We start from the raw sequence: 27,873 nt of genomic DNA on the forward strand, positions 1-27,873 counted from the left end.
TGTGTGTGTATTAACAATTTGTAAATGTGCCTGTTTTGTGCATGCTACCTTATTCATATGTGTGAGTTCAGTGTTTTTAAGAATCAGTTAGACTGAAGGCTTTGAACATGTTTTTGTTCCTACAGATCCCCTTCAGCATTACAAGAAAACACTTTTGACAGACGTTAATAAATAGGCTACTTAAATTTGAAAATCAAAAATACAAACTGTGTTTTTATGAACATATTTCTTGATAAAAACAGCTAAAGTAGAACGTATGTGAAGCAGAATTTATCCAAAAGTCAGTGATTGTTTTGTTCACAATGACAAATATATTACTTTCAGACAGGGGAGTTTTATGTCCTCCCTGATGAGTTAAGGCTTTGCTTTTTATGTGATTTAAAATTGAATACCATTGCGTGTGTAACATGCTTTAACATTCTTATTATGATGATTTAAAGACTATGTTTTTTAGTGAGATGCCCTTTCTCTCTGATGATTCATTCAGGGTGAATTATACATTTTTAAAACTTGTGTTCTTTTAACAGGAAACAATGTTCTTTGTTTGCATTTTAATACAAGAGAAGTTATGTTCTCACTGCAACAGTCTTTTTGTAGTTATCCCAGCCGGCGCGACATCAATATGATGTGAAAAAGACATTGTGTTCTTATTGTGGGCAGAAGTTAAATTGTGGTTGGGCTTTATTCTCCATAATTTGTGACTAAATGTTGTTGGCATGAGACATTTAGAAGCCGTTGCATTTTTGTAACTCAACAACACAACTTAAAACCAACAAAATATCAGTGGGTACCACTGCATGTACATGCATAACTTGTTCATGAGGCTTATCCCAAATCTGATCATATTCGGGATATTTTTTTTTACATGAGCACAGAGAAATTGGGTTTTTCATATTCCCACACACAATCCCCAAATATAAACAGGGTACTCCAAAAAACCTGATCATAAACAAATTATTCAGGTCCATGTAAATGTACTCAGTGTCATCTATTGTCAGCACATCTTTGTCAAATTGGCATCAGCATTGGGCGTTGTCCTGACATTGGATGTTGGTCACTGATGTTCAACCAGTTTATCCATAAAAGCCTGTCAGAGCTGTGCACTTGTATGTGCAAGATACACTGATGAATATAACTAAAGCAGGGGCGCCATGTACTTGTGTGATCTCTTGATTTAAGTTATTTGGGCCCCAAAATTACTTAATTCAGTTAAATACCACCATGAGGTTCACGATTCTTAAAACTTGAGTGTGTCAGGTTGGCATCACTTGTGTGTTTATGTGTCTGCATGTTAATATTAATTACAGTGTTGTGGGACACTTGTTTTATGTACTATACCCTCTGTGAGCATGTGTGTGTGTTTATGTGTCCGTGTCCGTGTGTGTGTGTGTGTGTGTGTGTGTGTGTGTGTGTGTGTGTGTGTGTGTGCGCAGCCCTCAGGTCCAGTCTCATCTTTCTCCCTCAGTGGTCAGCAGTGTCAGCGCTGGGCAGCATTCCTAGCCTCCTCCACCTCTTCTTGTATCACTCCATCCTTCATCCTTCTCTTGCTGGTTCATCTGTTCCTCTCTTCTTTCTCTCTTCTCTTCCTCCTCACCTCACTCTTCTGTCCCTGTTCTCCTCCTGCTCCTCTTGCTCCTCTTCCCTCGGGAGCCTCCTCACCGCAGCAGTTGAGGCGTTCGATAGAAGCTTTTAGTTTACATCTGCAGCACACAAGAGCTGACCTGACACCACGACCCTGTGTGTGTGTGTGTGTGTGTGTCTGTGTGTGTGTGTGTGTGTGTGTGTGTGTGTGTGTGTGTGTGTGTTCTGGGTCTCACTTTACCGTTTACCGGAACCAGTGACACTAAGCTGCTATTTGCTGTGGTTAGCACATTCAGGTCTTTATTTGACTGTGTGTCCGTTTCTCGATGTGTGTCCTGGTTTTGTGTACACGCCCGCCCTTTGTGAATATGTGTGTTTGTGATTTGCAGGTGTGTTATTGTTTGTGTGTGTGTTTGTGTAGCAATGATTTTCTGGTCCTTTACTTCAGTAAAACTACTAAATGTCGTGCTGTGAAAATACTCTGTTTCATGTAAAAATAATACAAAACTAAAAGTATTTAAATATAATAAGTAAAATGTAATTCAGTTATTAAAAGTATAAAACTTTCCCCTCTGAATTTTTATACCATTATACAACAATATCATTTGATTATTTTAAAACCATGCATTTTTATGAAAGCTGATATTTAATGTTGACTCAACAGTCAAAAAAAGGTTGGTTAATTTTTTGTCCATTGACTTACTGATCAGTTGACTAATCATTTCTGTTCATGTCTGTATTTATGGCGCTTTTTTACCTTCACCTATTAGGAATGTGCCCGATTAGTTGAACTGTTGATTAAACTATGCTCCCTTTACAAGTTGGCTCCAGAAATTCTAGTCGTGTTTAAAATGTGATTTACTTTTTACTAATTAAGGTTAATGATTTCTCTTGTAATACATACCGCATTTTTTTGACTCTATAGATTAAATAGTGCTCAGTTTTGACTGTTTTTTTTCAAGTGTTTTCTACTTTTAGAACAGTTGACTAGTCTCATTTAAACTTCTGTTCAAACAACAAAGAAATTAGATGTTAGGAACTTCCCTCCCGCCAAGGAGGTCATGTTGTTGGTGTCGTTTATACATTTGTTTGTCAGCTGTACTGTCTGATGGGCCGACGTAAAACATATTACATTTTAAAGCGGATCCAAATCTTGGAGCAGTTGTACAAATTATTTTTCACTTTTGTTAACATTGCAAGACACACGATTGGCCTTTGGTGGAGGTCTGCACTCCTTCAGTGTCCCTCTAGTTAACATTTTACACTAACTTTTCCATCTCAGTCAAGCACAAAAAACTAATATAACTTGTTAAAAAATTGTTTTATACTTATACTTAGGTTTTTTTTTATCCACAAAATTAAAATAAATGGACATTACAACCGTATGAGTACAGCACTAACTTCAACCCCCTTTTCTGGATTTTGCCACATTTTATTCTTTTTTTATGCTGCTCCATACTCTTCCTCACATGATTTATTGCAGCCCTTGTCATTTGTTGATGCTGCTAAGAGAGGAGTTAGGTGCAGATAACGAAGTTTGTGTCAGCTGCACAAATAAAGAGTCATATTTTGAATATACACTCTCTGTTTCCCTGTTACTGCACATCTGGATGATTAACAGTGATAAATGAAGTGCTCACAGTATTAATATTCTAATATGCACTTGTTTCTCTGTGAATGTGATTATACTTAATGTAGTGTGTGTGTGTGTGTGTGTGTGTGTGTGTGTGTGTGTGTGTGTGTGTGTGTGTGTGTGTGTGTGTTTTGGCTGCTCCTCTGCAGACAGCATTAAATATTCATCCCTCTGCTCGTATTCTCCTCTCTCATCTGTCTATCCATCCCTCGCTTCCTTCCCTCCCTTCCACCTCCTACTTGCTAATTATTCCTTCCTTTTTTTTAAAATCCCTTCCCTCATTTTTGTATTCCTCCATCTTTCCTCTCATTGTTTGCTACTTTCATGGACATCAAGAAATTTTAAGGAATGTTATTTGATGACAAAGGTGAGAAATAATAATAAAATGAAAAAAAAAAAATTGTAGGAGAGGAGTGAGATGTTTGACACAAACTTCTCCTCTATCGATGAAATCTGAAAACTAACAGGGATTTTGATCCGTCACTCTGCTCTGGGTGTTGAGTTCATGTCCTGTGGGACAGCAGTGTGCGTGTCTTTATGTCTTTACATGTGTTGAGAGATGTGTAAACTTTCTGTTCTGTACATCATATTATCTGATGCATACAGTTTGTGTGTGGTGTGTGTGTGTGTGTGTGTGTGTGTGTGTGTGTGGTAGACAAGAATAATGTCGCGTCTGCTGTGTTTGTTGCTCTGGTATCATTTCCCAACACACGTCCTCTGGGGTGTCAGTGTTTGTAAGCAGGAGACTTAGAAAGAAATTGAACAGGGTTTTGTGTGTGTGTGTGTGTGTGTGTGTGTGTGTGTGTGTCTGTGTGTGTGTGTTGTGGTGTATATGTAAACCTATCGAGCACAGCGAGGGAGAAATTTTCAGCCAGCCCTGCAAACGGTATCGATCTGGTCCGGCCCGTTTCAGGGTCACTACACAGTGATGTCAGCGTTTGTATTATTATTGCTTTTATTGTCTGCTGCTTTTAATTCAACACAACAAGATGACATCAAACCTCATTGATCCCTGCGGGCAGACGAGCTGCTGCATATCAAAATAACAACAGCATATTATTCAGCAAAAGGACGTTACACAGTACCCCAGTATAAAAAATAAACCCCCACGCAGTGAAACTGATAATTATGAATAGGAAGTTCACTAAAAAGTACTTTTCCTCGACTGCATCTCAGAGGGAAGTAAGTGTATGTCGTAGTCAGCTGCATGTATCTAAAGACTTGCTTTCCAGGCTGATTAAAATTTTATATTCAGCAAGAAACATTTCCCCCCCCCCCCCCCCAAACGAGACTAAGATACTCCTGCAGCTCTGTCAAACTGTGCTTAATTTAGCGGTTAGTGTGCTAAAAGCATTTTATGTACAGCTGAGGCTGACAGAAATGGTTTTTCTGCAGGTATCATGAATGTTTGTGTACGGTGTTAGCCCGCTCTATCACACTAATATTTTCAATTCATGCTGACTCCGACTACCGTATTTTGAGACGTATTTTAATTTTTTGGACTTTAAATTGTAATTTAAATGTTCAAGTAGTGATTTAGCAACCCCCCCCTGCAGCTGCTCTAAGGACCCCCCCATTAGGCGTCACAGACTTCACTCTTGAAGACACTTGACAAAAAAGTCACAGCTTCTTATATTTTACCTCAGATAAATAGGCTGTGTCCAAAATCACTCTCTAATGAATGAACATATTTACTTATCCTAATTAAAAAATATATTAAATTTTTTAACTTTTTTTTCTACATAATTCCTACCATGGAGTTTTTTTAACCCAAGCTGAAAACCCTATGATTCCTTTATTTGTTAAATTGTGCAATATTTCTAATATTTACAAACTGCAAAACTGTACAATACGGAAAACTGATTTAAAGTCCTTCTACATTATATTGCAGTATTTTAAACTGTAGAGTACTCTCTTATTTTTTTTATAACCTATTATTCTTCCATTTAAATTTTTTTGCACACTACTTTAGTACTATGCGCATATTTGAACAGAATTTTATATATTTCTGTTTCTTAGATAACATATCTCTGTCTGATATTTTTTATATTTTTCGTATATTTTGCTATTTTTTTTCATTTATTTTGTGTTACGTCGTAGCATGATCTATAAAGTATTCTAAATCTTGAATCCTGAATAATTATAGTTATGCAACTGTATAGTAATTTTTTAAGTGTATTTATAAAAAAGCACATAATTCCTGATGTAGGGAATTTTTTTTTTAAATAGAGTACTCCCTCACAATGGTACAACTAACTCTTTTGTTTAACTAAATGATTTTAGTTTCTCCAGCAAAACAAAACATCCATGTTTTTTTATCATTATTTACCGTTATTATACGGTTATCAATAATTATTTTGTAAGCAGATAGAAAGATAAGCAGTACCCTGGGTTGTGGAGTTTCAGGCTGTCTCATGTATTTTCCTCCTCTGGACCTGTAACTCCTGCGATTTAGGATTGTCTTTCACTCGTCCACTTTCTCTCAATCTGCCTGTCTGTGTACGTGTCCATCACCCTGTCTATCTGTCTTCTAAACTCTCTCTCCCTCTGCCCGTCTATCTGCCTCCATTCCTCAGTCCGTCCCTCTGCCTGTCGATGTGTCACTCAGCGTCACTCCCGCCGCCCGTCTGTCTCTCTATCTGCTCGTCTGTCTCTCCGGGTCTTTGCCGTGGGGCCTCTCTGTCAGGATTACACGGCGTCAGGTTGGCCAACATGGACGCCGGTGGTTGGGAAACAAAAATGTTCCTCTCAGCACAAAGCCGCTCTAATCCGCTCTCCTCATCCCCCCACAGCAGAACCTGATTACAGAAAGCTGGTTGGCAGGCGACAGACAGACAGGCAGCGGGGCAGGCAGACAGGCAGAGGACAGACAGACAGGACAACGCTGAATCTCTGGCTGGTTAACTGACTGATTACTTAATTGGCTTGTTGGCTGATTGACTAATTAACCTAATGACTCCGCTAACGGACCCTTCAGCTTACCTCGGTGGCTGATTGGCTGCTGGCCAGGTTTCTGTCCGGGTGATCGACTCAGTGAAAGCCTCGCTGACTCTGCCGGCCCGACTCGACAACTCGCTAACTTAGTGACCGATTCAGCGACTAGAACACAAGTTTGTTGAATCCAGATTTGTTCAGATTTGTACCTCCACTTTTTGAATGACTTTATGTACAGTATTGCCAAAGTGGGTTTTAGAGGTTTACAATGAGAGTGCAATAATTCAGAGTGTAAGAGAGAGAAAAACAAGCTTTTTGGTTTACATGGTTTACAAACTCTGATGATTCTCAAGCAAGTTCTGCAGTCATAAGGAGTGTCTTTATTTCTAGTATTTCTGTATCAAAATTATTCATGATTTTTGATGCAAACTGCTGAAACTTCTGGTACACATGTTTGCAACATCATGTACAACATACGCTATTCTGTGCTACAGGGCTGCTGACAAAAATCCCTGATTATTATGGTCAATTTGAGATCACAAATATTTAATATGATTACTTATTGACTTTGGAAACATGCATTTATCGAACTTTGAAAAAACAGCTGGTCTTTTGAACAGTTTTCTTGAACTTTAAATATAATAAAAACTAAAGTAAATAAAATGAAGACTAAAATTTATAGATAATATATAAATATATATATAATATATATTCTATATTTATCTAGATTTTAGTACTTAGATACTTACTTTTTTTTTTTTTTTTAACTTTTTTTATATATACACACACAAGGCACAAGAAGAGAGGGCGAGACCCGGCACTGTTGGTAGATTAGCTGTGGATTATGGTTAATCTAAGCAGCATGCATGCCACGAGATGAATTACAATTTAGCATACCTGAATATATTCCTTGCCTTTTTTTCCCCTGATGGTCGAAATAAGTCGCTAAATCTGCACGAGTCACAGAAATATAACGTCACTGGGAGGGTTCGAAAAAGGTGGAAGCACAGATAACGATGGGCTGAAGGAACCTTGAAAATTTGTTCCTGGGACTAAATGTCCTGGGAACTTTTGGTGGAAACACGGCATAAATCTAGTGAGAAAGTAGTCAAGGTAGCAACACTTAGCGCACCATCTGAAGCCAAAATCTGAATAATTGCCCAGCCGTGCTTCAGTATACGACTACGTTACTATACCACATAGTATAATTTCATCCAAAATATTGTGTAATTTAGTCTAGAATCTGCAGCTAAAGTAATGTCATTTGAGTAATGTTGATTGAAATCATGTTACACCATCAAAATTTATGAATTCGCTCGTGAAATATCAAACTGTTGCTATAAATCTCTTCCTTGTATCTCAGTTGTGATGTTTTTTTTTCTGTTTTGTCATTTCAGCCTTAACTGCCTACACATACCTCACCATCTTCGACCTGTTCAGGTGAGTGTGTTCAGCAACATCTGTAACATCAGTGTGTTTTCTCTCTTAGTTTTGGGTTCCAAAATTTGTACATATCAAGTTTTAACAGAAAGAGAAAAAAAAAGAAATAAATGGTCAGTGTCCCAAAAATGCTCTCAGGTTTGAATATATACCTGATTTCTTTTGTTTTATATGAGGGTAAAAAGAATTTCTTTGATTTGTTGTTTAAAAAATACCTTGTTTTATTCGGTTAAAGGGCATTTAAAGCTCATGGAACACACAAACAATTAATCATCTGTTTGGTGGTTTAATCACTAATGTGAAGAAATACTACATGTGCACAGTTCATTTTGGAGTGTGAAAAATACGGAAACGCAATGAGATAACACCTAGGCTGCTCAGCTGTGCTGTGGGGCTGTTTTGATGGAGAAATTCAGCTCATGAAAAATTAATTCTGAGATTATAATGAATAAAAGATAAATTAAGAGAGAGGTGAACTTTAGCTGACCTCTCCGTTGTCTCTGATTATACTTGTTTCTCCTCTCTGTCCTCTGTATCTTGAATGTATTACATATTTTTCTCTGTGCTTGTTCTTGTTCCATTTCTTCCTCCATCTGCAGTTTGATCACCTGCCTCATCAGTTCCTGGGTGACCATGAAGAAACCAAGCCAGGTCTATTCATTTGGGTGAGTTCACCATAATAAGCTGATATACACTGTGAACACATATTTGAAAATATTGGCCACTCTGTCTGTTGACAAGAAACGCTGAAAACTCAAGTGTTAGTTACTGTATTTACAGAAAACTTGACATGAAATTGACCCTTTGTTTATGTGATGATGATACATTTAATACTGTGTATATATCGGTATCGGAAGCTTTTTAATCAAAGCTCCATCTGTGTTTGTTTATGTGCTTTCATCCACTGCTGTCCTACTACCACACACACACACACACACACACGCACACACTGTACCCACAGATGTAGCATCGACCAAAAAGCTTCAGTTACTGTTGTGTGGATCAGCCGAACGGCTAATAAACACACAGTGAGTTTGGTGTGTGCGTGTGTGTTTGTGTGTGTGTGTGTGTGTGTGTGTGTGTGTGTGGGTGAGTGAATTGGCCAAAGAGTGTATTTGCAGTTGACAGGTGACCTCTGACCTTGAGGTGTGGAAGAGTGGTGATCAAGTGGAAATCTGCTTTTCAGCTTCGCTTGGCTCCCATAATACCTCTGTCTCTTTGTGTGTGTGTGTGTGTGCGTGTGCGTGTGCGTGTGCGTGTGCTTGTTCTTGAGTTTACATCTGTGCATGGCTGTGTGTTCATTTGAGCGTACTGTAGACGTGTGTGTTAATGGATTTCCAGTAACTGAACAATGGCTGAGCAGCAGATTGCCCAGTTTAACCAGCAGACTGAACCCTGTAGGAGCTGAGCCGGGCCATCCAGGAATTAGACTGATCCACTTCATCTCAACTTTTTTTCTGTGCAAGGCTGTTCTTAGATGCCTTACAATGCAGACATGAGCGATTCTGCATCAATTCACAAATCTCAATAATTGATTATTCATGCCCTCTGAAGTACAATTGAATCATTAGGAGATTCCCGCCCCTACTGCAAAACAAACGTACAAAGTGATCACTTCAATTTCTTGAGATATCATCTGACCAAAATTATTACTCATTAAATATGCAGCTTCTCTGCTCTTTTTTAAAATATTTATTGAATTTATTGCAAAGGTGCGTGTTAAGTTTTACAGATGTCAGTGGAGGCAGTGTTTGATTCAAACAGAAGGGACCGCTATAGTTATTTACTGCTTTTACTCACAATATTCAAACGCAGGTGATGATATGAGTCCATATCCAGCAGACGGCTGGTTTCTATATGGCGCCCATTTAGATCAACCACAGGCTACTGGGAGGGCAGAGTGTGACCTTTGACCCAACAGCATGGAGGCGATCAGGCCAAACGTAGCGTTCTAAAGGAGAGGGTGTGTGTATGTATGGGAGTCCTGTGTGTTTGTGTGTGTGTGTCTATATGTCTGTGTGTGTGGACCTATTAACCTATAGGTGTCCGTTTATTGGCTCATTTGATGAACAAATGGTTTCTTTCTCTCAAAACACACACACAACCCCACACACACACTGTAAGACACAAGAAAAGGAACAATGTCTCACGGCTTTTTACCACACACACGGAGCCTCGCTCTCACAGTTTATCTTACTTTCTGTGACCCCACACACTGAATTCAAATGCTTATTGTTATTGAATTTTTTGGTATCTAAATGTGTCAGCATACAAAATATGTCAAAGGCAACACAGTGTGAATTAAGGGACTAGAGTCGAGCTGAAACAGCAGAATTAATCAGCAGCTGTTTTGATAATCTGTTAACAGTTTGATTAAAATGCCAAAACATTTGCTGGTACCAGCTTTCAAATGTGAGTTTCTGCTTCTTTCAGGTTTCAAGTTATTGTAAGTTTAGCATGTTTGGATTTTTAGGACTGTTTGTCAGAATTAGCAGAGTGAAGATTTTGACGTTTTTGGGGATTGAGATGGCTGTTTCTCAATTTTCAGATCTTTTCATAGACACGACATTGACTTGATTTACCAAGAAAACAATGAGCAGAAACTGTCAATCAATAATGAAAAAAAATATAAGTTACAGCTCTTGATTTGGGTGGCAAAATAACTCAAAATGAAGAAGATCGAGTGTGATCAAGTGCACCTAGTGTACAAATTCACAACAATAGATTAATGAGTCTGACCTGCTAGGTACAGATTGGGCGGTGCCACATGAACAGTAAAACATGAAACGCTTGAGAAAACAAATCTCAATCTGCAAGGACACATTTATCCTCTTTTTCTAAGGTGTTGTTTGAATCTAGTCATCAATTTCTTATTTATTCAGCAGATTAATTTCAACGACTTCATCAACTCTTAAAGACATTTTTTAATCAAAATTTACATTAAAAGGTGTATGAAGTATAATCTTTGATGCACAGAGCTTTGTGAGTGGATCTACTGTTGCACTTTGTCACAATGTGCTAATCAAACCCTACCCCTTTTTTCCAATTTTATAAAAAAACAAGTTAATTTTAAACATGAATATTCCCAATTTTTGTCCCAATTTTCACCATACACACCTTGATCTAATCAAACAAGAATTAATACAAAAACAACATCAATGTGAATAAACAAATACACACACTCATCACAGAACAAAGAAAAACATCAATACACAAAACAAAGTCACATTATGAAAAGTAACCTACGTATCTTGTATCAAATCTTACTGCCCATTTCCCCTTTAGTTCTACCATCTCATATCCCTTCAATATATTAAAACATATTTAAATTGATTAAATGTTCCACATGTTTTATTCCACACCACAGCTGTTCCATAAATTAACTCCTTTGACTGTAAGACAAGGACACTTTCCGTTAGTCCTCACTTTTTCTTGAAAATACAAACTAACTCAAATTATGTAAGAATTCTTTCACTTGAAACAACTTTTGGATTTAGTCTGTAAGTACGTACCCTCACCCTCTGCATGCATATGGTCACATCTCCTTTGCATGAATCCATACTGCACTTGACGCAGCTCGGACAGAAGCGCTTAGTTAAGTGGTATTATGCAGCTGTAGAGCGGCAGAGCATCAGATCGCTGACAGTCAGCGTCAGGTTTAACCCCTGTAATCTCCGCGGACCACTCACTGAGACAAAGCTGCTCATCCTGGACAGACTGTGACGGGATCGACCCCGCGACCTCAAGATGAGGTCAGGAGTTCAGCAACAGTTACAACTGTTTACAGTCCTGATATTGGCATGTTGATGGTATTATTCACTTCTATTCAGACTCACATACACAAGCTTCACCCATGTAGAAATAAATGCTAATTTGGTCTTTAACCCTCTGAAACCGAAGCAAACTGGTTGATTTCTTTCGAAACTATGTGAAGAAGGCAATGAGCGACTTAAAAAAATGGCTGAAATATGAGCATGATATTTGCAACAAGTTACAAGAAGTAACATTTGTCATTAAGAAGTTAACTGAAATTAAGCCGCAAAGGAAACATTAGAAAACAAACCAGAAAATAGCCTGAAAATAAGCAAAAAAAGAGATGTTTTTAAAAAAGGTTGCTAAAATTAAATTAAATAATAAATGTATTCATTTTCTGTTGCAAATTTTGAAATATGTAATCAGAACTCAAGATTTACTTAGTTTGATTTTCCTTAGGTTTTTTTCCCCCATTTTTCTTAAGAAATCAAAGATTTTCAATCAGGATTCAAATGTTTAAGTACTTGTGAAAGGCATCTGAACAAAGCACAAGAAAACTGATGTCGATCCAGGATTCAGAGGGTTAAAAGAGGTCTTTGAGTGAGCGGACTGGTGGGGAGGGGGGGGTTTGGTGATGGTTTGTCCCTGTATGGATGAAAATGTCTCTCTGTCTCCAGGTTTGAAAGACTGGAGGTTTTGGCAGTTTTTGCGTCCACTGTTCTCGTCCAGCTGGGAGCCTTGTTCATCCTGAAGGAGAGGTGTGTACGTCTACTGAACACAAATACAAACGCACAAGCTCACACAGCGCCACACACACTTGAATGAGTGATTTTGACTCTACAAAGAGACAATGAAGGACAAACAATGAGTAATGGGTTATTTTTTTATTATGAAAGTCAGTATTTAGAGCCATATTAAGATCCCACGTCTCTGTCTTTGTTTCTTCTCTAAATCTCTCTCATTGTCTCACTCATTCTGTCTCTCTCTATTAAAATTTCAATTATTTTCTTAGCGTGACTCAGCGCAACAACAGAATTTTATTTCCAAAGCAATACACAAAATGTTTCCAGTTGTTTCTCTCTTTTGTCTTTGCTTTCTGCCCCTCATTATTAATTTCACCACAGTGCTTTGCTCCTCTCAGGGTGCATGTTTCTCTAGTCTCGGGTCTCTTTACTCGCCATCAAACGATTTAAAGAATGCAATAATTGGACCCCAGGATGTTCTGCATGCTTTTATTTTACAACAAAACTTTTAATGTATTTTATCCCATACTATAAGACAACTTTGTCTTGGAGTCCAGTTTCATCGCACTTCAGTAGTTTTTCTCATTTCATATTAAATCATCAGCATCAACTTGAAAAGTCTGACAATGCCCCCCAAAAATATTTTTAACATTTTGTGTCTGTTAAATGATCTACCTAACCCTTACAGAGGACAATGGTGGACTGTAACTGAGTACATTTACTCAATTACTGTATTTGAGTACAATTTTGAAGTACATGTACTTCACTTGAGCAATTCCATTTTAAGTCACTTAAAACTTCAACTTTACTACATTTTGGAAGCTTAATTGCACTGCAATCCATTTATTGACAGCTTAATTGCTTTACAGATTTAGATGATAAAGTCGTTGTTGTTATGTTATAGCCTTGTTGGTTATCTATCAATACAAATTTTAAATTTTATGCCCTCGATGCCAATTGTGGTATCGAAAAACAATCATGGTTTTGTATCAAAGTTAGAAACTCCAGTATTGAGCCAATACTATAAAGGATTATGATATGAAATGCCAACAGGAGACCGTCACAAACCCTCTTACACCTGAAGCTGTGCAGCCGGGTTGATATGATGGCTCATAAAATTCATCAAAACTCTGACAACTCGTGATATAAAGTAGTTAAGTTTTACAGTAGTTAAGTTTTTCACCTTTACAAGTTGCAACATTAAAGTGATGAACACATAAATGTATTTATAATTATAATCAGCTTATATATATTATTCTGAAATAGGCATTTCTCCATAATGAATACTTTTATTTTTGGTACTATATCGTATATTTCAGTACTTATAGTTTTGTTCTTTTCTTGTGTAATATTTTGAATACAAGACTTACTTATAATGTAGTATTTTCACACTGTAATACAGCTTTTTATGCTTAACTAAAAAGTCAGAGTGCTGGAGTGTCTGGTGGCCCAGTGGATAACGCAGACACCCAATGTATGAATGCAGTGTCCTTGCCACAGCGGCCGTGGGTTCGAGTCCAGCTCGAGACCCTTTGCTACATGTCATCTTCTCTCTCTCCCCCTTTCATGCTGTCGATCTTCTGGCCTATCTAATAAAGGCAAAAATGCCCCCAAAATGTATTTTTTAATTTTTTTTATTGTCAAATATTTCAATGAAAATAATGGAAAGAAAATGTAAAAAGGAGTAGTACAGTAATCAAACATATATGTTATACACATTAAATTAAATGAAAGAACAAAGATAAAAGATCACAGTAAAACTGTTCAGTCCCAGTTTTCAGGCCATTAAATAAACTTAAAAAGTCTAAAGATGGCAGATTTGAACTTGTTGAGATGCAATAACTTTTTGGCTTGCAGTAGTGTTTGTGTTTGATAAAATCGAGTGACTCACACCATCTGAGAACACATTATAATGCTTTAAAGGGGTGGCTACGGATTTACTCTTAAAGGGGAGGGGTGTGTGTGTGTGTGTGTGTGTGTGTGTGTGTGTGTGTGTGTGTGTGAACTACTGAATTTTTCAGGGCTGTGGGAATGTCACTGCCTGGCTGTGTCTATCTTGACACACACACACACACACACACACACACACACACACACACACACACACCTCCAGGCGCCCTGTGTGGGGTTGTCTTGCGGTCAGTTCTCAGGGAAGGGAGGGGTAAACTCAGAACAACACACACACAAATGCAGGTCAAGCAGTTGGCACGCTGCCTGCAAACATGTTCATGTGCAGACGTGTGTTTGTTCACGTTTGGCTGCTGAACTTAAAATTTATCACTTTACTTTCTGTCACTGTTTAGTTTAGTTCATAAAATGGTAAAAAAAAAGTCTGTAGATGACCATTGTGTAACAGCACATTAGAGTGTGTCTCTGCGTGCCACCTGAGTACAGGGCACTTGTGATATAGTAATTATAAACTTTATTTGTATAGCACCTTTCATACAAGAAGTGAAGCCCAATGCGCTTTACAAGAAAGAAATTACATGCACTAAGTGCTTCACATCAAAAGACAAAGAAGACATAATAAGATAAGATCAGAATAGAATACATAGAATGTATAAAACCCACTTGATAATGCTAGTGAAAGTAAGATAAAATAAGGATAAAAACTGAATGTCCAGAAACATAACATAAGATGGAAAACGAAATAAATACAATAAAATAATTAAAAAAAAACAAAACACTGATGTTATTTAAAAAAAATAAGGCTAAAAATAGAGTGTATAAAATGCATAAAATGAAGAAAAAATCAACAGTTTAAAGATGTATAGCTGTGCAAGGGCAAAGCAGAATGCAAATCAGCTAAGTTAGAGATAGTTAAAGACTAAAGTGAAGAGATAAGTTTTTAGTTTATATTAAATATTGATGCAGTGTGGAACCAGTATAGCACTTTTCTAGAAGTTCGATCACTCAAAGCGCTTTTGCACTACGTGTCACATTCACACTCACATTCATACACTGGTGGCCGAGGCTACCGTACACCTGCCTCTCCGTTTTTTCAACCATTCACACACACTCACACACTGATGGAACAACCATCAGGAGAAATTTGGGGTCTAGTATCTCACCCAAGAATACTTCAACGATGTTGGCTGGAAGAGAATCAAACTTTCAGACTAGAGGACAGCCCGCTCTACCACCTGAGCCACAGCCGCCCGTTAGTAGCACCATTAGGCGTGGGCGTCCCGAATGTTTTCTGAACAACCTCAGACCTTTCAGACTTAAACGACTTACTGCTCAGTAAACTCAGTCAGCGGCTCCTCGGGTATCAGCACAGCGTCTCTCTGTCCCTCTCCTCTCGACATTTGCGCGCAGAAGCTATATATAGCTTGACAAAAAGCTATATATAAATATTTGCAGATCACATCATCTGACTCTTTGACTGCGAGTTTACTGCGTCCTGATGTGAATGTGACACAACAGAAAAATATCATCTCATTCGCCGATAGGTTTAGTCAAAAGGAGAAAGTCGGCCGATACCAGTCTACAGCGCAGAAATCGGTTTATACCTAACAAATATCAGTTAGTTAATGTACACAATAATGTATAAATCCTGCTGGTTTCCTTCAAACCTTCCATACTGTGACTGCTGTGACCATTATGATTACATTAAATAACATTCAGTGTGACATTAAACGGTCTTAACTTTACTTGGTGAACTCTGCAGAAACCCTGCAGACGGAGAGCAACAGGGAGCATTTGTTGCAGAGCGCGTACAGTACAGTGCATGTCATGAATGGCACAGTAGGGCAGCAACACAGAGGGAGGAGACAGACATGACTCTGTGTCTGTGTGTGTGTGTGTGTGTGTGTGTGTGTGTGTGTGTGTGTGTGGGCGCACCATTTTGGCTTTATCGTGTGTGTATGTGTAGCTTTGGGAGTGCGTGTGTGCATGTGTTTTGGTGTGTTAATGTATTTCCTGTTTTCTCTCGCTGTTTGTTCGCGCCTTGTCTTCTTTCATTCATTTCAGTTGTCCCGATCGCTCTCTCTCCAGCTCACTCACTCTCACACACACCCACACACACACACAAACAAACACACACACAGAGTCAGCGTAGTCCCACCTGGCCAGTGTTGTTGACTGTGTTTGTTTCTGTTTTGTCAGTGTGGAGCGCTTCATGGAGCAGCCTGAGGTCCATACGTAAGTATTTTTTCTCCACACACACACACACACACACACACACACACACACACACACACACACAAACAAACACACACACAGAGTCAGCGTAGTCCCACCTGGCCAGTGTTGTTGACTGTGTTTGTTTCTGTTTTGTCAGTGTGGAGCGCTTCATGGAGCAGCCTGAGGTCCATACGTAAGTATTTTTTCTCCACACACACACACACACACAAACAAACACAAATTCCCTTATCACATTCTAAAATAAACAGCCACAACATGATATACTCCTGTGTGTCTCCCTCTGTTAAAAAAAAACAAAACAAAAACACACACACACAGTGCCAGCTGTTGTCAGAACAGAACATCCCAAATATTTGGGTCAGACAGGCAGACAGAATTACACAGTCAGAGCGTTGGCGAGTCAAAGAGTCAGACTGACTGACAGCGGCGTGTTCATTGTTAATTTCACACTCTGACACAGTGTGTATGTGTCCGCACGGGCAGAGTTAATTAAACACATGCAAACTGTGTTGAACTCTCGCCTCAGGGGGACATCAGTTCTGTCAGAGAACAAGCGACAAATATATTGTTAAAAAGATTAAACAATTAAGAAAAAGAATTAAAGTTATTTTTTAATGTAAGCCACACAGTTTGCAGATGTTACCTTACACTCCTCAAACTCACACAATAAGATGTGCGTCTGACAGCGTGACAGTGTGCACAGATGTATTTTTAAACATGAACAATGAGACGGATGCACGGACTGCACAGGTCAACACGCTTGCCTTTGTGGACTCCCATTATTCCCCACATACAGTGTTATCAAGATAATCACAATACAATATTATTGTGATTGTAAACATTTTGCAATTTGCTGACATTATTAACATATTAACATTTATTACAATATATGTAAATTAGTTACCCAAAGAAAAACTTTGTCAACATCTGTTTTAATCTAATAAGATCAAGGTTAAAGATTAACTTTTTTTTTCTTTTTTACAAAAAATGAATCGAGTGGACTGGATTTTATTATTCTCGTCCCAAAAGTTAAATTTTTATGTGCACTATAAATCATTTACATAATTAAAAAATTTATACTTGGCGTCCATATACCGATACAATATTTCCACACAAAATACCGCCATACTAAGATTTATCAATTCTTTTTCCTCACACTGCAGCTGCACAGTTTGTAAAGCCCCTTGAGGCAAATATGTGATTTGTGATATTGGGGTATATAAATAAAATTGACATTAGTAGACACCTGCAGTCAGGAATTGAGGTATTTGATCTTGTTTGTTTAATTTGTAAACAAAGAAAAATGAAAAATACTGCAGTTTATCAAAAAATAGTTCCTACACTGAACTCCTCCGCTGTGTTAAAAAGCGTGTAGGTGTCAAAGATACCTTGAAGAATTAACCACAGGTGGACGAGCCTCATCTGGAAACATCTAGAGATGTTTGTGTATCAGATATCCTAAATGTGTTGGTATTATTGTTATTTTTATGACACTTCAAGTCTGATTTTCCCAGTTTTGTCCATCATTTTTATCAGTAATGTTAAGTCAGAGATACACTGATACTGATTTGTATTGAATTGATTGTTCATCAGTCCACGAGTTTGTCAGGTGGTCAGAAAAACAGGCTGTTTATCGGTTCATGTCTGACTTGGTTTCTGTCTGTCATCGTTTTTATTTACCTCTCTTGTTCAGCGTAGTTTGGGCAGATCACCTGTTTTGGTGTTTTCCTCTCTACGTTTACTCCGTCCATCTCTCCCTTGCTCTCTCTCTCCATCATCCCTCCATAATAAAACAGATTAGTGGCGGCTTTTATAACATAAAACACAGCGAGACTTAAACTTGTCTCCTGTGACGAGATTACCCCCCTCGTTTCTAACCCCTCACCCCTCCTTCTGCTCTCCCCCCTTCTCTCTCTCTCTCTCTTCTCCTCTGAGTGGATTTGATTGGACGGCATGAGAGACGGCCGCTAACCGGAGAGACAGGTGTCTGCCGAGTGGAGAGACGGACACACACATTCTCTCTCTCTTTAATCTGTTCTTAGAGGGAGGTGGGGTGGGGTCGGGGGGGTTTATCATCCAGTTATTGTGGCTCACCGGCGGGCAGCCCCCTGCCTCCCGCTGATTGTTTGGACCAATTTTTAGGCTCTTAAATGGATTGTCCCATGTGATTAGTGTAATGAAGAGTACAGTTGTGTGTGTTTGCTTTTTGTGCCTGCGGGCGGGTTTTAGGAATATGTATTATATGTCTGTGAGGTTTATTTAAAAACAAGTACAAATAACAAATAAGACAGATTACAAATGTTTGTGTCCTGAAACTGTTTTATCAACCTGTCTTTAACCCAGGTCGTCAAACACGGACGTGCTCATAGTGACACACAGGGCACCCTGCTGAGTCTCTGTGATGCACACCTCAAACACTCAATAAGTGGTTCATTTAGTTCACTGATGTTTTCACGATGTGATGTAACGTCATCAATCAGGAATTTGCAAATTCAAGAACTACATGTCTTTGGAGGCTTACAACTTTCTTAGCCATTTAAAAAAACAGGCAGCAGTGGGATCAGAGGTTAGAAGTCGAGATCGCCAAACCTGCCAGACTCCATTTAGATAAACAGTCATTTTTAGCGTGTAGAAAGACAGCATACTGTCACATCTAACTGGGCAAATAAAGAGTTTATTTCAACAAAACCACAGTTGGTGATTGTTAAAACAGTAAAAAAGACAAACTGAGATGGATTCTGTGAGTTTTATTTCGTTTCTGTTGACTTTGAATAAAGTGTGTTTCATGCTGACAGAATTACTGTTTTATTTAAAAGTCTGGTGGGTTAACGTTAGCAAATTCAGGGCTGTTTCTAGTCAAACAGAAATGTCCCTACTCTTAAACAAAAAGACCTATCTCTGTAGAAATCCTTTTGATAATGTTGAGCCTTTTAGTGGCAAAAACAAACACTTCTAGTGGATGTAAATTGACGGCGTGAACATCCTCGAGTGTTTATATTGCAGTCTGGCCGCTGCTCTCACTCAATAATGGACTCATCCCTAAAAGTGTTGTTCCCATTAGTCATTAGAACATAGGACAATAAGGTCCAGGTTTAAAAATAGCCCTTTAACTCTGTATTTTTAAGTTTGTTTGATGTGCAGAAAGCCACACAGCAACTCTTAAACATGGTTGTAAATGCTTTGTTTTCCTTGGCATAAATGGATGTGACATTTTGTGGGCTTTCCCATAAATGCCGACTGTGTTTATTAGGTTTGATCCACGTCCTAATCAGCCAATTGTCAGTGTGTGGTAAATGCCTCTTGGGTAAAGGTGTTATTATTTTACAATGTAACTTTCTTTCGTCTCTCTGCAGCGGTCGTCTGTTGGTGGGGACATTTGTCGCTCTGTTCTTCAACCTTTTGACTCTGCTGTCTGTCAGGAACAAACCCTTCACCTACGTCTCAGAAGGTAAAGTCCACTCCAGTTCATTCATGTCATTGTGTGTGAGTTGTGTTTTTAAAGAGGGTGGATTTAGTGATTTTTGTGTCTTTTGGGTTTCTCCTCTGGACGGTTGAGGGTTTGGTAATCCTCTCCCTCACTGGGGAACGGGGACAATTTGGCTTTTGTTATATTTTGGGGGATTACTGTAAAATGAAATGCTGGCTCACTGTTTTGTCAGTAGATAAATCACAAATGGCAGCAGTGGGATCAGAGGTTAGTCCCTTCCTAATTGCAGGAATCAGTAAGTTATAAAACCAAACACGGTCGTGTGGTCTTAAAATATGACAATATGAGTTTTTCAAATTATTCTCAAAAGATTATTATGGGGTGTTTTTAGTTTTTTTGGCAGCACAGAGGAACATGAAATGTGACGTAGGAGTTGATGATCTGGATTAAAACGAAACAAAGCAGCACATCTAGCAAACTGTAGTACTGAAATACAGTATGTAGGTCCTTGTTAGGGTTGAAACAAAGGATTCATTGCATTATTGATTAAACTGCCGGCTGTTTTTGATTCATTGTTTAGGCGATAAAGTGTTTCAGCCTTCCAGAGCTTAAGGCAACATGTTCAAATATCGTGTTTGTCCGACTTACAGTCCCAAACCCAAAGATAGTCAGTTTAAAATGATATAAACTGCAGAAAATAGCACTGTTTGACTGTTGACCTTAATTATCTGTCACCCCTGCTTTGCCACACACACACACACACACACACACACGCTGCACTAAATGCTTCTGTAGAGGCTGCTTTCTGATAGTGTTAACATTTTGTCTATTTTGTCCTGTATTGTGCCGACACAATCGACATGGCATCTTAACATGCACCAGCACTTTATCTGTATCTCTGTCACTGGAAACAAAGGGTTAATTAGGGCCAGGGGCAGTTGTAACAATTTTTGGTTTTGATGCCATCACTTAAAAACCTCTAACAATTTGGATAAAATTTGAAGTTGGTAACTTGTATCTGTATTCTGTTTGTTAACAGTCATCAGATGTATTGATTGAAACTAGATGCCAAATGTAACATCTATCCCAACATGCAGGAGCGATTGTAACAGAATATACAGTACAGTACAGAAAGCATTTTATTAACATAATTCAACATCTACAGCTGTTGGGGCACCCAGTAATTCACCTGGTAGTGCAGGTGCCCCATGTTCAAAGGCTATGTCCTATGTTGTGTTTGACCTCAACCCACGGCCTTTTGTCTCGTGTGATCCCAGCTCTCTCCCCCTTTCAAGTTATACGTGTCCTATCCAATAAAGGCCAAAAAATTCCAACAGAAACCAAAAACATCTACATCTGTCTACAAATCTGTATCTAAAGCCTTTCTTAAGCCCGGAAGTGCTATTAGAACTCATAATGCTGAGAAAAATTCAAGGGGAAACTGATTTTTTAATTGACATATTTTGATATCTGAGGAAAAAGCTGCATCTTCTGCGTTTTAATGATACCAGTTTATAAGATCAAATTCACTAGATGATGCTGACTTGTCTACAGCGGGGCAAATTTCAAACATCACTGTCGTCAGATCAAGAAGACATTACTGGTGCCTCAGTCCTGTTGCTGAGGAATCCAAACGCAGCTCGATGGAATAGTGAACGTAATGCCCCATTATCTCATGCAGGAAAGACATTAACCAAACCATAATGGCCAGTTTAGCTTCCTGTTGACTCACTTGGTGTCGAGCATGGCTTACTTCTTCATGTCAAACACAAAACTTCATGCAAGTAAACCAAGATGAAATTTTTTGCAATTAACTCTGTGTCCATATGGGAAGAAGTCAACCGCAGTTTAGTATACAGACATTATGAAATTAAATTGTTTATGCGTGTATTGCACGGATGTTTTGGCCGTGCTGCTTCCCAGCATGAAAACCGGCGTCAGACCTGATCTTAAAAACATGGAAACATGGAGATTCGATGGAGCATTAAACCGAATGTAGGCTGGCCTGTAGGGTAAAATGTCCACATTGTCCCCACTGCTCACAAAAACACAAAATTTACACACCTGCAATAATACACACCAGAGATTAAGACCAGTGCAAGACCCTCACTTCATCCCAACTTTATATGTAAACATAGAAACACACACATAGTGGAGACACACGAGTTAAAGGTCACACACACACACACACACACACACAGAGATGCAGACAGGGAGTTCAGGCCAGGCAAGCGTCGACCCCGGGACATATTAACCTCACTGAGACTCGGTCTACTGCTAATACAGACAGACTGCAACACACACATGCAGGCTGCAGCCTCCATCACTGAACATAGTAGTTTGCAGATGGTTGCATGCACTCATTTGTACCTGTACGTACACTCCATCTGCACACACACACACACGCGCGCACACACACACAGAGAAACAGATTTACGCATTTGAAAGCACAAACACCAAATCACATAGACAAAACACAGATTCCCTTCAGCCAGAAAGAAGTTTGGGAAAGAAGGATGGAAAGAAAAGTGAATAAAAAAGGAGAAGGAGAAAAAGTTTGAGAGTTACAGAAGCGAGACTGTGTGCTTTTTCAGCAACATCCACATCTAATAATCCATCATTTTCACATTTATCCTCCCTCGCCTTTAACTTTTCCTTGATTCCTTTTCTCCTCTCTTCATCCCATTGTTTTCGTCTAAAAAGAGAAATAAAGGGTTAAGACAAAATTAACAGTAGAAGGCAAGGAGACAAAGAAGGAAAGGGGACAGATATGAAAGCTCCTTTCCTTTTCTCTGAACTCTTTTTCCTCCTCTCCCATCCCCCCTTTTTTATTTTCTCTTCTTCTCTCCTATGTTTCTCCTCTTACCATCTTGCCTCTCTTCTCCTTCCCAACCCTTTCCTCCCCCTCTTCTATCCTTCTGCTCATTTCATCCTCTTGTCAAATTGTGTCTTTTCCCCGTTTGTCCATTACATCTTCTCCTCTATTCTTCTGTCTCCTATTGTATCCCTTCACTTCATTGTCTCTCCCCTGGTCCATTTTTATTTGGACTTCTTTGTTTCCTCCTTTTCTCTTCTCTCCCATTTCCTTACGTCTCCTCACACTTCTGTCCCCCATTTACTCCTCTCTTTTACCCGTCTCTCCTCTCCTCTCACACCTTTCCCTCATCTCCTTCTAACCTGTTTCCTCCTCTTCTCCCATTTCCTATAATTTTCCTCTCCTCACACTTTTTGTCCCCCTTTTTCTCCTCTCCTCTTCCCTGTTCCTTTCTCTTCTCTCCTTTTCTTTTTACCCGTTTCCTTCTCTCCCAACATCTCCTGTCTTCTGTGTTGTGTTTTCTCCTCTCCCCCTCCCTGTTTCCTATCCTCTCTCATGTTTCCACCTGTCCTCTCTTTTTCCACCTTTCCTCCTCATCTAGTGCCCTCTGTGCCCACTTACTCTCTTTTCCCTCTCTCCTCTCCTCTCCTCTCTTGTTTTGTCTCTCCTCTCAGGCTGACTCACTATCTGTATACAGTCTACTGATGAATGAGGTCAATGTGTGTGTGTGTGTGTGTGTGTGTGTGTGTGTGTGTGTGTGTGTGTGTGTGTGTGTCAGCTGTCTGCTCTTGCGTTCGGCGCAGTCTCAACATCACTTAACATCTGACATTTTGGGATGGGAGGGGGATGAAACTACACACGCATAAACACACACAGGCACTTAACTTTGCCAAAACACACAATATCTCTCACTCATTGCGCACACACACACACTCTGACGGAGCGAGACTAAAAGTGCATTACGCAACCATGTTCCAGACAGTGGTAATGTAGTGTGCCAGAGGGCCAGGCGGGCAGAGAGACATGCCAGCACACACACTCACACACTCACGCACACACACTCAGAAACATCGTACGCCCTCCTACACACAGATCATAAATAAGTCACTCCATTAAAATGTTTGTTTAGACTGACTCATCCTGCTAGCAAAACAAACAAACCCCCCTCCGCTACACACACACACGCACGCACGCACACACACACACACACACACACACACACACACTCAGGTCTGAGCAGGATGGGATGTGAAAGGCCTTTGACCCGACGTCGAGCCTTCGGGCCTCGCAGTGTCGTCAAACATTAAAGGTGGGACGACGCAGCGGAGCGAGAGCGCTTATCTTTTTTTAAAGACGAGTGGGTGATCCGCCCGCTCCCCTCCCAAAAGTATTTTTATCCCTCATCAAGATGGGGAGGGTGAACGCCTGCTGCTCGTCTCTGTTTAATCAGAGTTTGGCTCATAAAGTGAGAGGTCTGTAGAAGTCTCACATGCATAGAAATATCAGTAACTTAACGCTGCAGTTTTTTCGATGTAAAACTTTCCAGCAGATGTTTAATTCTATAGGACAGATTGATGGAAAAAGCTGTGACATAAAACAGCTGCATGTCTTAATATTTTATGCAGCATTGAACGAGAAAGATGTTTCTGTTCTCACCTCCATGCAAAACTGTTGTTTGTGCGGACCTTTAGTTCATGTCAAACTATAGAGACTTTATACACTTACACACAGGTTTTCCGATTCTGAGACGATGTGGAAGAACTATTTTCCACAAACACACTTTTATTGTAGTCTTTGAATAAGAAAGTTACCTTTACTAAAGCTGAAACTTTTGGTTTGATTTGTTGATCAAAAATGCAAATCAGAAATATTTTTATAAAACATTTTATATTAACAATATGTAAAATATATATTTGTTTTTTTTTAACATTGAATAGCTGATAATAAATCTTAAATCTTGAGAGGGAATTTTGATATTTCATAGATTGTAAAAAGGCTTTTTAAGTAATTTTAAAAAAGTATGTTCTTCAGGTTGTTTTAAAGGTTATTTCATAAATGTGTATGGCTGAATTTGTGCTCATTCAAATGAGGTGTTACGAAGGCCTGAATGATTTTTAAGTAGCATTTTTTATAATGAAGATTTCTTTCTTAAAAGAATAAATAACATCAAACACAAAATAATTAACAAAAAACCCATCTGTATCAGTATCGGCTGTCGGCCAAATTGTTATTTTAAACATCTGTATCAGCCCAGAAGTTCACATTAAGTGCATCCCTACTAATTCTTCGCACCAAAATAAACTTCCTTAAGAAAATGGGGTTTCACTGATCCCTTAGCTGGGTTAACCCTTCAACACCTGGATCGACATCAGTTTTCTTATGCTACATTCAGCTGCTTTTGACAAGAATTTAAACCACCAAAAGCTGAAAAAATAGATTTGATTTCTTTCAAAAACACAAAAAAAACATAATAAGGAACTTGACAAGACAGACCCCGCAACTGTCGTGCAACAGTGAATAAAAGATGCAAAGAAAGTAATTTTAAAATTGGCAGGGATTATTAGATATTATCAAAAAACGAGGGGAACAATATGATAAAAAATTTCTTTTTTTTCTCTTAATTATATATTTGAAATAATTTTTCAGAAAAAAAGAAAAAAGATTTATTTTTAGCACTTTATTGAGGTCATTTTCTTGAGGTTTTTTATTATTATTTTCAGGTCATTTTCTTATAATTTTTTAGTAATTACGTGCTAATATTTTGGGCTCGGCTTTGCTCAGGTTTCAATGGGTTAAGAAAGCCAGTTTTCTCATTTAGAAAGTCTGATAACTGCAGAAAGCCAACAGGGACTTTTATAAACATCCTGATAGACTTTAGGAGCTCATAAAGACTGAGGAGGATTTCTGTTTTTTATTCATTGTTTTGTGTGTTTTGAGATTTTTTGTAGATTGACGGCATCTCTCTGTCTCTTTGTCTGTAGCGGCCAGCAGCAGTTGGCTTCAGGAACATGTGGCAGATCTGAGTCGAAGGTAAGAACATCTGCGTCTCTTTCTGTCATCCCTCCTCTCTTTGTTTTCACTCCTCCTCCTTTCTCTCTTTCTCTCTCTCATCAGCAGATTTCAGTCTCAGGTAGGAACAGGAAGGATCCACTTACACTGACTCAACGCGCACACACAAACACGCACGCTCACACTCCTGACGGTGGTAAAAGTGCCAGTCCTGTGTGTGTGTGTCACTGCATACAGTGTGACTCTGTGTGTCCAGGTGTGTGTGTGTATACAAAGGGCCTTCCTCCGAGGTCAAAGGTTACCCTCGGTCACAGGGTCAGGTGGGCAAACAGATTGGATCATTGATTGAGCTTCTCAGAAACAGCTGTAAGATTAGTTTTATTGTACAGTGACCTGAGCGCACACACACACACACACACACACACACACACACACACACACACACACACCTTCTGCCCAGCTTCCCCCTCTTGACCTGGGTTCAAGGGTCAAAGGTCACCGCAACTGCAGCCCTGTTATCACAGTAATCTATTGGTAAAACTACACTTTATCCATAGCTGACTGATCATCTCTCAACTATGTGTGTGTGTGTGTGTGTGTGTGTGTGTGTGTGTGTGTGTGAGGTTCAGCAACATTGAAGTTGTATATGTTACTTTTATTTTAAAATTTGGGTCTCATTAGTATCTGATTGAATTTCATCTAAAAATCTGTTTAATAATGTGTAGTACAGAGAAAATGATTCTCTCACTATTATCAGTTATTGATAATAGGTGAAAAGAAAAGAGTTTACCACAGTTCGGGAGAATTTTGTTGCTTTAGGTCCATGTGCTCCAGTATACCTTGTAATCTCAGAAGTGTCTCCTCATAGAAGATTGACCCGAGAGCCCCGAGCAGGCCTGTTCTCCCTCGTGAGGCGGTTTAAGTGCATTTAACCTTCATCTTTCTTTATGTTGCCATAGTAACATATACACTGAGTCTGAAGCAGGCTGATGGTGTTGTAATGAATATTACATCCCAGTGTGTATTCCCACATCTGAAGTGGGTGAATAATAAGACACACACACACGCGCGCGCACACACGCACACACGCACACAGTCAGCAATCTGCAGGTTTCTCGGGGCGACAGCCTGGAGAGTTGTGCAGCATCAGAACTGAGCTGTGATTGGCTGAGAGGGCAGAAATGAACAGGACGTCCCAGCCTAGTTTCCAGTCTTTGAGAGAGTGTGTGTGTGTGTGTGTGTGTGTGTGTGTGTGTGTGTGTGTGTGTGTGTGTGAGAGTGAGAGAGAGAGATGCTCTGTATGCCTTCATACAAGCACTTAGTGTGTGTATGTCGTTGTGTGTAGAAGCCTGTCTGCATGTGTGTGTGTTTACATGTAGTGTGTTTGCCTGACTGTGTGTATCTGTTTGTGTGTGTGTGTGTGTGTGTGTTGCTGTCTGAGTTGTAATATTCTGTCCCTACTTAACCTCAGCAGGATCTGGGGGCCAACTGGGTTATATAAAGCCTGCTGCTCTGTCGGCCTCACCAACCAGAAGCCTGAGTTCTGTGAGTGTGTGTGTGTGTGTGTGTGTGTGTGTGTGTGTGTGTGAGGAAGTTGCTAGTGGGGAGAAGGGAGACAGATAATTTGTGTATGACAGAGAAAGAAAGAGAAATTTATCAGATTTTGATTATTAAAATCTGATCTGCTTAAGAAAGAAATCAAAATATGTCTATGTATATATAAGAAATATGTTTCATCCTTTGAAATGTTATCAGTACGAAAACGTTGAAAATAATATCATGTCTCTTTTACATACAGTAGAGCAGCATGCTTTGAGATATTATTGCTCATTGCCGTACTCCTCTCAGCTCCTGAATGTGCGTCTTCCTTTATAGTTGTGTCCATACAGAATCTTTGCCAAAATAGTACTTTAGTTTCCACACAGTTACCAAAACTAAACACTTTGAGTTCTCCACATAAACTATTTATTTAAGAAAACAAGCACAACTTCCCATATATAGTTTTTAACATCAACAGCTGCACAAACAATGTAGGAGTAAGTGAAATTTTCTGTTCATCATTGAGTCCAGTGTGGAGCCAACAGAGCAGAGTATCAAGTGTTTGTTTGCCTCCCGGCTTTAATCCCTCCCACTCTGTCTGCAACGTGTCTGGATTAACGCACACACACATACACACACAGGGTCACATGTCAAATTATATCAATGCATCAAGAGGGATTACGGGATCGCTGGGATTGTCAATCTCATCCCCAACTCTACACTTTTCTTTATATCTTTTCCTCTTAGAGCCAGTACAATGAGTTCGGTACCAGTACCCAACAGTACGTTTTTTCAGTCCTGACTCTTTCTGGAGTCAAAAAACAAAAATGTAATTTTTGAACAAGCATTTTGT

At 39.1% G+C, this 27,873-nt stretch overlaps 1 protein-coding gene across 2 annotated transcripts in view; it reads left to right on the forward strand.

The window, feature by feature from the left end:
• The window catches only part of slc30a6 (solute carrier family 30 member 6), a 60,516-nt gene that overhangs the window by 19,804 nt on the left and 12,839 nt on the right, over window positions 1–27,873 (forward strand). Inside the window, exons 5-10 of one of the 2 annotated variants that reach the window (XM_042501993.1) lie at window positions 7,546–7,588; window positions 8,188–8,253; window positions 12,019–12,099; window positions 16,192–16,227; window positions 19,584–19,678; window positions 25,454–25,502. In XM_042501993.1, coding sequence (XP_042357927.1) covers window positions 7,546–7,588; window positions 8,188–8,253; window positions 12,019–12,099; window positions 16,192–16,227; window positions 19,584–19,678; window positions 25,454–25,502 — 370 coding nt within the window. Of the gene's footprint in view, window positions 1–7,545; window positions 7,589–8,187; window positions 8,254–12,018; window positions 12,100–16,191; window positions 16,228–16,366; window positions 16,403–19,583; window positions 19,679–25,453; window positions 25,503–27,873 lie in introns of both variants that reach the window. The other variant, XM_042501994.1, reaches the window with a different exon arrangement.

Source organism: Plectropomus leopardus, chromosome 15 (genome assembly GCF_008729295.1).
Source record: "Plectropomus leopardus isolate mb chromosome 15, YSFRI_Pleo_2.0, whole genome shotgun sequence".
In the NCBI taxonomy this organism is placed as follows: domain Eukaryota; kingdom Metazoa; phylum Chordata; class Actinopteri; order Perciformes; family Serranidae; genus Plectropomus; species Plectropomus leopardus.